The 15,167-nt window shown below is 48.2% G+C and overlaps 1 protein-coding gene across 1 annotated transcript in view; it reads left to right on the top strand.

Annotated features, from left to right (window-relative positions):
- The first annotated feature begins 3,305 nt into the window (after positions 1 to 3,305).
- Positions 3,306 to 15,167, top strand: part of LOC135824314 (sushi, von Willebrand factor type A, EGF and pentraxin domain-containing protein 1-like) — a 72,595-nt gene continuing 60,733 nt past the window's right edge. Inside the window, exons 1-2 of the mRNA XM_065337048.1 lie at positions 3,306 to 3,704; positions 6,997 to 7,090. Of these exons, the coding sequence (XP_065193120.1) occupies positions 7,075 to 7,090 (16 nt within the window). The 5' untranslated portion in view covers positions 3,306 to 3,704; positions 6,997 to 7,074. The remainder of the gene's footprint in view (positions 3,705 to 6,996; positions 7,091 to 15,167) is intronic.

Genomic DNA, 15,167 nt, shown 5'->3' with positions numbered 1-15,167 from the left:
TTGCAACATTTCAACTCGTAAACCATTGATACCAGATTTACAAGATGGCGATCGTCGGACTAACACGCAATTGAAAAAGGTAAACCTTCTTGCCCAGCATTTCGCCAATCAGTGTACGTTACCACAAGAAGCAAATCAATTCCCTTGTTTAGATTCCTCCCTTGACACTACCACTCCTCGGTTCCAGAAGCCAACATTTTCACCAAGTTAAGTCCGCTAGTCCACTAGTCCACCAGTCCACTAGTCCACTAGTCCACCAGTCCACTATGACCTAACAAATCTTTCGTCTCGAAAATCGACTTCAAGTAATCATATTATTCCAGTACCCCGGTCCATGGCTGATTTAGTATGCGAGTCCTTGTCTTACTTGTTCAACTCCAGTCTATCCACATCACAATTTCCCACTACATGGAAATCAGCAACGGTTATTCCTCTTTTTAAGGGCAAAGGAAGTGTTTCTTTGCCCACGAACTACCGTCCAATTTCACTGCTTCATCCCATCAGCCGCCTCTTCGAATCCCGCATAGCCCATCACCTGAACAGCTTTCTTTACCGTAATTGCATAATTTCGCCCAGTCAATTTGCTTACGTTCCACAACGATCAGCTACGGATCTACTCATTTTGTTCACCCATCAGATTGCCCGTCTCTCTGATAGAGGCCAGAGATTAGACTGTGCATTTCTCGAGTTCCAGAAAGCGTTTGATAAAGTACATGATCCTACGCTCCTGGGCCACATGAATGCATTCATGGCACCAGAGGCACACGCCTGGTTTGGGTCCTACTTGCTTGACCGTAGTCTAAATGTGAAGCTGGATGGAACTCACTCTTCTCAATATAGGCATTGAGAATGCGACTCAAAAAGTACCCGCAAACTGCTCAGTGCGGAAAATGAAAAGTCAACTTTTAGACGACTTTTTTTGAATCTGGCGCACAGACTGAGCAGATCCTGGATGGCATTGTCAGAGAGAGGTGTCCCTTTGTCATCCAATATGACGTCATAAGGCAGAGAGCACTTGACCTTTTTGGCTCGAAGTTGCTTATACTTCTGTTGTACTGCCTTCCGCTTCGTTTGCTGTTGTCGAGTCAGGTCGTTGTTGACGTACTCATCATGTCCATTCACTTTCAGGCCAAGGCGATCCTTGAACGCTGACGCCTTGAGGTGCTTGTTTCCAAAGCGTACCCTGACAGGAGCTGGACCTGGCGCTGGAGTCTCATGTTCAGTAGCGAGTGGGCGCAAGCGTTCGACTTCCAGCAGGTCAGAGGTCGAACATTTGAACAGAGTACTGCAATGCAGGGATAGGGTTTCATTCCATGATGCAGGCAGTCCTCGTACTATGACGCTGGTAGTACGGTTGGACCTCTCAACCTCCTCTGCAATGATGTCGGAGAGGTTGTATGGTTCGAGTTGAACTATCGGTCCTGCATTTGCCGCGTCAGAGGTCAATGGTGCACCAACTGGTCCGCCTTGCACTGCTGTATTGCTGTCGTCGTCTGTCAAAAACCGTACCGTGGCGGCAAGGTCCGTCTTTTCGCGCTCCAGATCACCAAGTCTTGCCTTCAGAGCTGTCACCTCCGTGGTTAGGTTTGCAACCTGTGTCACCAGGTTTGCCAGCCGTTCGTCTAACAACTCGGACATACACGTCCTAAATTCCTTCATCATGTCCACGGGGGCCTCATGATTTCCTGAAGACAACGAGGCACTGTACGAACCTCCTGTAGCTATGCGCAGGGCAGCGGGAGGGGTGATTGCCTTCCTTCGACGTGACTCCAAAGCGGTGGGGTGCCTGAACCGCGGCTTAGGTTAGAACTACCTTTTGCAGACATATTTGCAGCCATACCACATACGTATACACTTCTCTAACTAACTACTACCTACATGTATTTAACTACCTAGTACCTACCCTTCTCCAGACCGGCCTGCTGCCGGCTGGCTACTACAAAACCTGCGAAAACTACGGAGCTCGAAAAAGCTAACTGCCCTCAAAACAAGCTTACTGTGAATCTCAGGAGAGATTCCTAGACTCACTGTTTTCTTCACTCCCGATAATCCAGGATGTATGTAATCAAGCACGCTCAGGAGGTCATGATGGCTGAATCTTGCCCGAGCCTGCAGCCCGGGCCAAGGGCCGTAGGCCCGAGGGCTGCAGGCAAGGGCAAGATTCAGCCATCATGACAGACAGAGCGTGCTTGATTTGATTTCTTACATCGCGAAGCAACATATTAGGGAAGGTCAAAGGTCGAAAGGTCGAAAGGTCGAAAAATTATTCCCGAAATGACGTCAAACGGTCCGAACATTCCCGAAATGACGTCAAACGGTCCTGAAACTCCCGAAATGACGTCAAACGGTCCTGATGGCCTGATTATGCCCGCGGCGGGAAGATCGCCTATTGGCCATGGCCCCGGCAACGATCACGTGTCATGTAAGAAAACTAATCTTGTTCTAAAGCGGGATTCACAGAAGCTTTTTTGCGATGCGACACGCGATGCGACAGACGCGAAACCCGGAAAACCCCAAATCGCAGCCATGTCGCACCCCACGCAACTGCCGCAACTGGGCCATCGCAGGCCATCGCAGAAGTTGAGCTTGGCTCAACTTTTGCGATGCGATGCGATGCGACAAGCGATTTGGTGTACGATTTTGACCTTTTCTACAGCAAAGTTGTACAAAGGTGCAAGAGTTGCCTATAAATTTTTACAAGTTGTGTCAAACCGCGCGAATATCATGGTGACGTACCCAAATCAGCAAAACTTTGTCGCATCGCTGACTTCTTCTGTGAATGGTATTTCGCGAGTTCGCATCGCACGCATCCATCGCAGATCGCGTCGCATCGCGTGTCGCATCGCAAATAAGCTTCTGTGAATCCCGCTTTACTCTTTTCTCCCTTTCCATCGTCATCATAACATTGGGCATGAGTGCCCGTTTGACTTGCCATGTAAAATAAAAGCAATACAATACAATAGAATTCACGGTCCAGGAGTCCAGTTTATCCAGTGACGGAGTAGCATAATACTACTGCCTGGTTTGACGTCATTTCGGGCATAAATTATTATAATTCGACCTTTTGACCTTTGGCCTTTCCTAATAATGTTGCTTCGTGCCATAAGAAATCAAATCAGACACGCTGTGCTGATCTGGCCGAATCGTGCGCTTGCGTCGGGCAAAATTCAGGCATCATGACTCATGAGTCATGTCATGACCTCCCACTCAACACTGCCTTCTTTTCCGGGGCGGTAGCTACAAATCATGCAAATTATGAAAATCACAGTCAATATACAGTACACAAGTAGTTGAAAATAAGATCCGTTTCTCCAGTTGTATGAACTGGATCACTTCCTATGGTTGTGTGAAAATTGGCTCACTGACTGACGTGAAGGTACGCTGTAGATAGATCTGTAGCTGCTCGACTGCTGTGCCTGACAGGGCAAGCTAACAGGAGGTGGGCAGCATCCTAGTGGCACGACTGTTCCAGGACTGTGAGCGCATTCCGGCGAGTGTGCAGCGGCAATCTGAAACAGGTGCTTGCTCAGCGAGTGCAAACGTCTTGGCTGGACAATCTCTGACGGCGGTGTTCAAAATCGAACGCCTTGGACGCCCAGGGACGTGCGTGCGGACACTCAGCAGGTCTCAAGTGCATGACGAGCTGGTCTCGACAGGACTGGAGCTGGAACTGGAGAGTAGACAAACCTGCTATCACCTGACGGGTTAGTTGCCTCAGTCACGGACAGTCTTTTTGTATAGTTGTGGGCCTACTCTGTATGACGGACGTGTGTGCTGTGCCCTCGGGGAGTTCGGATTCGTAACTGGAGAGGTGGAGAGAGAATCCATTTCCCATGTATGTATGTATGTATAACTCATAATCACAAGGTGATCGTAGAGGCATTAGTCAGCGAGAGAATTGTGAATGATGTCTCTGAATCCAACTCTATCGTGTGCTGCATGAGAGAGAGCATGCAAGGGAAGACCCGTCCAACTTTTAATGTTAGAAATCCATGATGTTGCGGGCCTTCCTCTCGGTCGAGATCCAGGAGTTGATCCTTGCAGGAAGGGCTTGGAGAAAACGTCATGTCTCGTAACATGGCCAAACCACATCAACTTAAATTTCTTGACTTCGTTCGCTAGCCGCATCCTTGCTCCGATGATGTCATTGATTTCTTCCAGGATAGATTGGTTGGTACGCCGGTCGTGGTATGTTACTCCTAAGAGTCGGCGGAAGCATTTCATCTCGAAGGATGAAATTCTTCTCATTGATGAGGCAGATAATGTCCAAGATTGGCATCCGTATAAAACAGTCGCTAGCACAATAGACCTAACAAAACGAAATTTAGTAGGCAAAGAAAGTGATGGCGATTTCCAAATGAATTGAAGCTCAATGATCTTTTGCTTCCCTAGTGCTAAGCGTCTTCTTATCTCCACATCGGACTTGCCATCCGACGTGATTACGGCACCTAAGTATTTAAACTGGGATACCTCTTCTATTCGCTCATTGCCTACTTGAATGCACCCCAGATCACCACCGCCCTCCGGCGCTGCCATTGACTTGGTCTTGGAAGCATTGATCTGCATGCCTAGTCTTGTTGCACTCGTATCCACGCGCTCGGTCAGGTCCATCAGCTCCTCCACAGACGATGCGATTAGATCTATATCATCCGCAAAACGTAGGTTGGTCACGCACATGCCGCCGATACATACTGACCCATCAAACTCCTCCAAAGCGTCAGACATGATGTACTCCAGGAATACGTTGAACAGACAAGGCGAGAGTAAACAGCCCTGCCTGACACCCACTGACGTGGTGAACCAGTCGGTGATAGTGGATCCAACAACGATGGCAGCTTCAGTAGTAGCGTAAAGCGCTTCAATCAGGTCCACAATTCTTGCTTCGATGCCATGCGCTCTCATAATCTTGAATAGCGCTTTGTGCCAAACCCTATCAAAGGCCTTACGGAAATCGATGAAGCAATGATACACAGCCTGCTGATGGTCACGGTACTTTTCAATTAACATTCTGAGGTTGAAGATTTGCTCCACTGTGCTTCTTCCCTTCCGGAACCCTGCTTGCTCGTCCGCCAGCAAACCCTCCACTTGCGGCTGCAGGCGCTTCAGCAAGATCCTCAGTAGCACTTTGCTCGGATGACTGATGAGGCTCACTGTCCTGTAGTTTTGGCACTGCCGAAGGTCTCCAGACTTAGGGATGGGAACAAGAATGGACCTTGTCCATGATGTTGGCCATCTACCATTCGTCCATGCGAGGTCACAAATCCTGTGCATAACAGCCACCAACGTATCTCCACCATGTCGCAAAAGCTCGCCATGATTTCCCATTATGGCGTGAATATTCTCACTGGAGTTCGAAGAGAGAAAAATGATTATGAAATGAGCGTACCCTGTAGAGTATGCATTGGCCAGAGCAACAAAAAGCACCACACACTCCACATTCTCCCACATTCGGCCACAGACGTGTGTTATCCATGTAGGTCCCTGGACCAGGTGGCTAGAGACTACCTGCTCAATTGATTGCAATGCACCCTACAATGCACCATGCAATACCAGGCGTGTACAGTCCATTTGAAAAAGATTAGCAATCAGGTGTTGGTCTTAAGACAGTTTCAGTGTTATCGGTTCGAATGGCATATCTCTCGCTTCCATACGACAAGCCAAACTTGCCAATCCCCAATTGTATACTCACGTTGCCATAGCGACCAGCGCAGTGATGACGTATGAAAGGCTTAGCTCCACCACAGAGAAGTTCGATCACTGCAGAAATTGGTCATTTTCAATTGTCTTACTGTATTCACGATGTGAAAGAAGTGTTGTGTGCAATGCTGTTAGTGCCATGAACAGTTTATCGGCCTTCTCCTGCATTTCCCTGGGCTGACTGTGCCTAGGAAGTGGGTTCCTCTAGGAGAAGATGCTTGGTATTCGCCATATTTCCTGAGACATTTTAGCAAATTTTCAAACCTGCGTCATTATTTCATTCGTCAATCTCCACCACCCGTCGTCTCACCTGGCTTCAGAAGATGTAACGAGAGATAGGAGAGTCGCCAGGGAGCATCACATCCATCTTCAGGAAGTGGAAAGAGCAAACGGCATGGTCCTTGGTTGGGGGAAATACTGAACGTCTGATTTTTCCCAATCAAGATTTCAGCATTGTGTTTGTCACTATTTTCGCTTGTCTGCTGATGTCTCCACACTCCAGCTTTCTCCTGTCGGTGTCACGTCCCAGTACACAATGGAGATAACTACTAACAAACATTTCACTGCACTAACAGCATTGAGCACAGCCCTTATTTCACCTCGTGAAGACAATACACTAATTGAAAATGACCAATTTCTGCAGTGATCGACCTTCTCTGTGGTGGAGCTAAGCCTTCCATACGTCATCTCTGCACTTCCCAGTGTGCTTCGGCCTTCAGCCACTTGTCAAGAATGTGGCTTCATTCGGCCGTATCAAAAGAGTCGGCCTTGGCTGAAAGTCGTGCATGACACATTTTTTCACCATATCCACGGTGACATAAACAAGTGCATTTCCCCAGCTGAATGGCTGAATGGAGCTCAGTGGGCTTGCCGAAGAGAGGTGTGTGTGTGTGTGTGTTCGTGCTGGTTATGATGGAGAATGGGAAAGCATGGAGTGTGCTTGAGGTGCCAGAGACCACCTTGGGTGTTCGTGGATGAACATACATGTGTGTTAATGTGTAGTGGCGTGTTGGTGTGTGATTGCTATTGTTGTTGCTGCTGCTGCTGCTACTGCTGCTATCTTTCTTTCTGGTGTGTCTGGCTTGTGCATGTGTGCCTGCGTGCGTGCGTGCATGTGTGTGTGTGTGAATGTGTGTGTGTGTGTGTGTTTGTGTGTGATTGTGAACACCGCATACATGTCCGGCCAGTTTCTGTCAGTTCCTGGGCACTTCTGGATCCCGGGCTGTTTTGCTACTTGATTTTCTTCGTCTTCCTCATGGCCTTTTGTTTCGATTTCTGTTTTGCTCACATCCCCAATAGAGTGTAAAAGATCGAATGGGATATCAGCAACCTAATCCCTATTCAAGCCCTTACTAAGTTTAATGCCATGGAGTTGGAATGTCTATTGCAACTGGTAAGAACACTTATAATTTATATGAATCTGTAGAAATGTACTACATGTTTGGTAAACGTTATCCAAAGTACTATACGATCTTTCTTTGTGATGTTATTATTCATTGCATTCCCAACTCATCACAACCACGCGCTCTTCAGCCGAACCATACAGACACCAGCAAGGACACTTCCGTTGAGAGAAAATATTATTGCTCCACGCGTCTAGACAGCTGTTTTGCTCCCTGTCGGAGCTCATCAGTAGAGGATGATAATAAATTAAAAAATTTCACGGTTCGCGTGAGACTCGGCTGGAAGCCGAGTTTTCCGCATCCGCCGTGGGAACGCCACCACCCTTTAACTAGGATCAAAGGCGCAGATGCAGCGCCTAAACGGTGGGAGGTGAGTAGATCAGACCCACCACCAAGTGGTCAAAGACCGAAATCCCATTAGCTGCATCCATGTTACCCTCGTGCCAGGCCACGAGTTCCCAATTAACTGTGGGTCGCAGCACGGCTGGAAAAATTCCTTCCGCTTCCAAGCAGGACTTGAACCTGGTACCCTCTGTTTCTCAATCAAGGTCTAAGACCATCCCACTATGCCTGCCTGCCTGAGGATGATAATGATGTTGTTATTATTATTATTAGGCGAGACCAAAAAAAATCGAGATTCCCGGGCGGCACCCATGTGAAATTGGTGCGGGCGGGGGTTCTTTTAAATTTTTTAAATATTTTTTTTAGTGCATGTATATATACAGTACTACACGTATGATGATGACAGCATAGCATGCATATACTGTACCATGTACATGATTGTATACCATTGTGTATGTACTGCATGTTGAATTATCATGTACAAGTACGATACTATGTATGTGTGATGCTAGCCCTGCTTGATAGTTCTGTTCTGCGCTCAACGCAGCACTTTATATCACCACAAACAGTAAAGTTCTCGACACAGGTGAGATATTACACTATGGATATTAAATTGACGCCAGGTAGAATAGCACTACAGGAAATTATAACACATGAACTGCTATATACTGCTGTATTGGAAAGTTTAAAGTTCGCACATTTGCGTTACCACCCGTTATAGAATTGTATTTTAATAGAAACACATATGAGTCAAGTGTCTATGCGTATTGCAATAAAACAATCACACTATTTCATATGCATACAGTTACCACATGGCTGGATCAGATCAATAACCTCTCACTTCTTAGAGCGCTTTGCAGCAGTTCCCGTTTTCGTCTGGTTGCGGGTCGCAGCTTCTCGTCCCTCGGTACGACAAGCTGAGCAGAGTGGACGGACAACACTGTATTTCCGCCGCATGCCTAGCATGTACGGATCCGTGTCTTGCAACAGTTGATGGGTTCCTCCACAGAAGAAGCAGCACAATCGCAAATCGGCTTTAGAGTTGAAGTATGGGACCTCCATGGTGCTCGTGCAGTTGATGCCATGCCTGACGATAGCAATCTCAGCAAATTCATTGTCGTCCATGAACAAGGGAGCACCACAAGTGTACTCCGCTGCAGATATCATGTCAGCGATGGCATCGTGCTGTGGCTTCGTCAGCTTCAGCTTCGCATACACGCATCTCGGTTTTCCACAGTCGGAACACTTCACGGCGGCTCGAACTTTATTTGAGTTCATGATCTCGGAGTGTTGTGCGTCCCTTGGGTGGCTGGCACTGGCACAAAGTGACGGACGATGGCGTTCATCTGGCTCCCTGCCATCATACACGCTTGAAACGGCTGGTACGACTTGTCATCGGCAGGTTCAGGGCATGGAAGCCAATGGAGTGCCCTCTCTGTTGTGGCCGCTGGATGCTCCTTGCACCACTCACATGGGTTGCTGTCAGCAGAACATTTCCGCAGTTGGAAGGAATAGTGAGTCGCCCGGGTGGGACGCTCACTAAATTGACGGTACTTCGCTGCACTGGCTAGATCAGCCTTCTGCAAAGAGTGAATCTTGAGTGCTGGGTCAATGGCCTCAGCGTGGCGGAAGAGATTGCTGATAGAGTCTTCGCTCGCTGGCTCTTCTACTGCCACTGGCATACCCTTCAGCTCCAACTGCTTAAATCGCTCACATATGGCACCGATGACGCCCTTCATGCTGTCAATGTATGCTGGCTCGAAGCCACAGACCGTAGCTCAGCCATGGTTGTAGAGTTCTTCGCCAGCTTCTCCATCTCTTCACTCATGGTGGCTCGGGAAAGTGAAACGTGCTGGAGAGCAAGATTCAGGAGGGACATGCATCGCTGTGCTGGATTGATCCAACTCTGCGTTGCACAGGTACGCACAGCTATCAACTGGTCCAGGTCCAGCTCCATGAAGAGGCATGCAAGGGCCACCTTGACTGATCCAAATGTGACTCTGTGGTCTGGTCCACCACCAGTGTACATTACCAGTACCTTCTTGTTAGCATCTCTTGACGAACGGAAAAGAGTTTCCAGTTCCTAGGCATGCCGGAAAGGTCAGGAGGGCTGGAATACTCTCTCCTTGCAGTTGACCGACACTTGGCCCGTGAAGAAACTCTCTCCAAGAGACGCTGGTATATCAACGTGCAGGCTGACGGATGGAGTGATACCAGCAACATGCCAGTCATGGTCGCTAGCTGCCAAAGAATCGCCAGATGCTACAAGGGAACGATTATGGCCTCGGACTCCAGTTGACAGAGGAGTGCCTGGTTCTCCCACAGGAATACCAGCCTTGTCGTCAAGGCAGAAGAGCGCCACTTCACCAGCATGTGCAACAGCATATTCTTTCACATACTTGAATTGTGCATTGGCGTAGTGGCTATCAACATGATGACCATGGATTTGTCTCTGCTGGACGGCATAGCGAATGTTGAAGCGACCTGTGTGTCTTGCAGATGAGTTGACATACTCATTGCTCGGCTGAAACTGCAGGCGAAGGAGTTCGACTGATGGTGTCTTGCACCGTCAGGCGAAATTACTGGTCAGTCGGCGTCACGCATTTTTCACAAAAATTTGCGTTTCACCTGCTGGGAGAGTATGCGTGTACTCGAGTCTCATCCTGAGCACGTTTTTTTCTTTCTTTTTTCAGCTCCAGTATAGCTGTATTTTTCATTGCAAAGCCCTCCTCGATTGATGTGTTCGTTGTTCAAACGAAGTGGACATTCAATCATGAAGGCAGAGGACATAGGAGCCTGATTGGAGTTTCTCGTGGCATAGGACGGCCACACAGAGACACTTTGGGATTTTCTGAATATAAAATACCGTACGCACGATGCTGAGATCAATTTGTGCGATATCAAATTGTTTGTGATCTACCACATCGAGCAGAACGGGACCCAAACACAAGCTTACCGACGGTTAGGCTGCCGACCTGACTGGACAAATGATCCCTGGCTTCAACAGACGCCAGAAGTCGGACACCATGTCCTTTGCCGCGCCGTCCATCTCCAAAAAGAACTCCATCTTCGTCGTGAAAAGGCTTGAAATACTCAATATTCAACGGAGATTCGCGGTCTCACCCTTTCTCAGATCGAATCATTTTTTGTTGTAGCAGTTGCAGGGCAGATCCCTGCCACTACTTCAACAGAAGATGGCTCCAAAGCATGCCTGGAACAAGCCATATCGAGGTTGCAAGCCACCCCTCTCAGCACTTTTTTCGAAGAAATTCGAAATTTCAGTGGTGGAAGATATACTATGAAGAGAATTTCAAAAAGTATGTTTCGCGGATCGATCGCTCAACCTACGTCATTCAAACTTTGCAGGATGGTTCAGACGTACATGCTAGGCATGGAACCACAGAAGATGATATCATAGCTGACACACAGAGTCACACACACAGCAGATTCGTGTGCACAGATACTGAATTAGTGGACGTCGTCATCTTCTTCCCGCTGATCTCAAATGTACTATGACGTGCTATTTCGCCTGACGCCTTTGTGAGGCCCAGCATCAAGGCGGTCACATATCGCCTTGTGCAGAGACGTCATTGATACTGCAACGGGCAAGAACATGGTCTCACCATGACGGCGTTCATGGACAGCTAGCTCTTGTTCATTCAGGGACTTCTCCACCTCATCCCAGAAGTGCTCAAAGGCACCCTCCTTCAGCCGTCCACTGCCACTGTGATAGTCGAGAAGGAAATCTGAGTCATCAGAATTCAGAATCCACTCCAGCAGTTTCTCACGAGTTTTATTCTCTTGGGCATTTGTCAACATGCTGCTATCACCTGTAAGCTCTGAGTAGATTGCTTTCAAAGCTGCTGCTGAGGCCTTGCCCTGGAAAGCCATTTGCCAACGGTGGAGAAAGTCTTTTCTCATTGCTCTCGTATGGAAGTCACGTGCTTTCTTGACGAGCTCCGCTATGCAGCATGCATGGCGAGTTTCGTCTCGGTCATCCAAGCACGGGGGGAGCCTCCAAACACACACAATGGCTTGGTGAGATCCACCACTGTGGTATTTGAAGACTGCCAGAACTGATTTGCTGCAGATCTTGTCAATGAAATGGCGCCTCTCATACCGACTAGCAGGTGCGTAGTCCATGACATTTACTATGTTGTATTCGCCGCAGCTGTCCAGCTTCTTTTCCAAGTCAATGAAGGCTGCAGGAATCTGGTCACACGCAGGAACAATGACACAAGAGCTATCTTGCTCTGGCTGCCTGGCTGGCTCCATGGCAGTACTGTCTGCGATCTGATGAATTGAATGCTGACGGAGGTATGCTGCCATTTGCTGCATGGCTTCACAGCATCCATTGGCCCAGGCGTTGAGCTCCTTGTAGTCAGAACCATTCAGGAATGGCAGCAAAAGTACGCCGCTCACCCGATCCACATGCATGCTCAGTTTGTCAACGTCAAGAGACGCATGTTTATGTTTGGTAGCAGTTGGATTGTTATACCCATGAAACTGCTGCAACGCATGGAGTAGCGATATGTGTCTCTCCTTGAAGCGATCACTATGCCCATCAACGTAAAACAATGCTCGTGAGAGAACAGACAAGAACTGGCGTCCACTGTCCAGAGACAAATCCGACCACCTCACCCTTCGCTTGTCCACGAGATCAACTATGTCGTTGAACAGACGCTCGTCGGACGGCAGACTTTGCCCCGCCGGCCGTGAGAATTTATCTGGCAGTCTGCTCTTTGCGAAGCGTGTCCGACTACCTTCCATCAGCCGATCAAACGCCGATGGGCAGCGCTCAGCACTAGGACAGGGCGCAACGGTGAAAAGAACGTATTTCACGGCGTTGCAGTCGAACGATTCCACTATCTCTACTGGAGTCTCTGATGGACACTGGACTAGCTGGCTAGTTGATTGTCCCTTCTGCAAATTGAAGAATGAACATCGCTCCACGACCTGGCTGCAGGTGGTATCACCGACACGGCGAGCAACGAATATATCAAAAAGTTCTGTGAAAGTGCACGTTTCTTTCACAGGTCCGACAAGCACCCTGTCTCAAAGCGAAACTCCTTGACTGCTAACGCAGTTCACTGACAGGAACATGACAATATCGCCAAGCTAGAACGACTACGCAGGTAGCAACATGATTTCGTCGAGCATTGCTAGAAAACTGGATAGAAAACGAATCGTAAGCGAAGCTATCTTCTTCCAGATCAATGGATATCCGCCATGGATGTAACAAAACTACGGACCCGTCCGTACGCAGCTTGCGCATACACGTCTTGCATTTCGCCAAACGGCATGCATGATGCGAAGCTGGCGCAGCGCAGCACGAGCTATGGACCTACGTACGTGTGTGAGCCACCGGCACCGTTTTCGAACTGCAACAGTTTCATAGTACAATGCAGATCTACACTCATCTCAGCTCAGAAGCCCAACGGCCAGTCAGGTAGGATGCAAATCAGTTCTGGCACTGCACTGCATGCACTGCACTGTACTACGACTACACGAGTGCCGCAACCCTCTGTAGACCCGACCTACATGACAGAACAGCTGCAGCACGAGCAGACTCAACCGCCAGCACAACCATGTATACGATGTAGATCTACATGACAAGTGTCGTGCGCGCCCAGCGCTGCTAGCTGCATGCGCATATGCAGGAATGCGGCCAAGTACTGGTACGAGATCGATCATGACCATGCAAATGATCGACAGTGCATTGTTGAAAAAGAAAAAAAATTGACTTTGGCTCAATTTTGGTGCGCACGGGCCCGGGAATCTCGATTTTTTTTGGTCTCGCCTTAGTATTATTATTGGACTCAGATGGAGAGCCAAGGTTTAAGTTAGGGGTCAAACGGGTGTACCTTTAACTAACGAACGGGTAATTTTCCTAACGGGTGGGTTAACGGGTACCCTTTAGCAGCCATACTTTTTTTGCGCACTTCTCACATAAATCATGATTTAAATTTGTATATTCTCAGGTTGTGTTTTGATACCATATCATGATTCGCAATTGATCCGTGTCTCATAATAATATTATGGCGATGAAGGTTCCAAATGAATGTCATCCGTACATTTGCCCATGAAACATAACTTCACAGGCAGTTACAATCGTACATGGTCCTAGTGCTACATGTACGCAAATCAACTGCAGATCGATGTGATTCAAGCCATGCATGCAAGGACAGAGTAGTTTAGCAAAACTTCCGTGATCTCGCGAAATCCTATTTGCTATGTCCACAGAGAACTGGTACTCTTCGCATTCAGAAGATGTTCGCACCCATAGCTAGCTGGGGTGCCTGACACAGCTGATGTGCTGCTGGCCAGCTAGCTGCTAGTGCTAGCTTGTTGAACTCGTGAAACGAAACCTACAACCATGAGTATCATAGCTACCACTTACGGACATCACCGTGTGTGACACTCCGACTGGTCACTCAGCCTGGTGACCCTAGTTCATCTTCAAGTGCTGTGGCAGGTTCGATGTTGGAGAACCATCATAACTTTCTACTGACTCAGCTGCCATACATATCGATGTCGGAGAACCATCGTAACTAACTGGCTTTCTAGTAACTTAGAACGAGTTTCAAGTCTTGCATTTTCTCACATCACAATCAAAATCCTCCAGTACGAGGATTTTTACTTGCACTAGAGTGGAGAGAACGACGTCTTTCAGGCTGCTCCTGCCTGACAAAGTCGAAAGCGGGAATGAACAGGAAAAAGGAAAAAGAGTATCCGCACTCCTATTTTGAGTCTTGGTATACGATGGGATCATTGAAATCCACCTTTTTTTTTACTAACGGGTATCCTTTTACTAACGGTACCTGAGATTAACGGGCGGGTACCCGGCTACCTGGTACACCCGTTTGACCCCTAAAAAGAAGTTATTAATTTTATTATTTATCCTTCTTTTACTAGGGAATTCCCAACAGGCGTCAGCGCCTTTTTACAGGGAACCTTAGGCATAATTTGATAGATGAGCGAAATTCAGCTGGTGAACTAGACATGCGGCAAGCCGGTGGAAGTGTATTCCACCTGGCAGCGCCCAAATAAGAAATCGCGCTAAAGCCATATCGGGTGTTAGCGGGGTGCAGAACAAGAGCAGCAGAGACTTGGCCACGGGTGGTGGCTGCAGTGCGAGCACCATGGGCGCGCAAGGTAAAGCGGTCTCGCAGAAGAGGACTAGCAAGTCCATTCAGGCAGCGGTAAACAAATACATAGGTTTTGAAGTTGAGGCGTTTCTCAAGGGCGTACAAGTGATGAGAAATAGGCGAGCAAAGAAAGAGATAAGGACATAGTCTAGGGCAGAGCTCTGCACTTGAGCACACAATTGTAAGTGTGTAGAACTGGCATAATACAAACATTCACAAGTAAAATTTAATGATCGAAAGATATGGTTGATAAATATGGTGGTAAAGACACACCTGGCAATATGGCGGTAAACACACGCCTGCCCACACACGCTCTCTAGGCTGCAAAGTTCTGGCACAGAGCTCTCCTTCTCACCACCACCACCATCAGTTCGCGCCTGGCGCCTGGTCGATGCATGGCTGGCGGTATCCGGCATAGCAGGCTGGTACATCAAGTAGCGCATGGCACATAGATGATGACACAGCAACGACATAGCTTGATTGCGACGTACGTTTCGTCCCCGCTGGACTCATCAGGCAATCTTCTTCTTGGATGTCTTCATACGGAGCTTGACTCGGGAGAATGAATTGAAGACAC

This window comes from Sycon ciliatum, chromosome 9, assembly GCF_964019385.1.
Source record: "Sycon ciliatum chromosome 9, ocSycCili1.1, whole genome shotgun sequence".
Classification (NCBI taxonomy): Eukaryota; Metazoa; Porifera; class Calcarea; order Leucosolenida; family Sycettidae; genus Sycon; species Sycon ciliatum.
The sequence above is the reverse complement of the archived record's forward strand: the minus strand, read 5'-3'. Positions and strand labels throughout refer to the sequence as shown.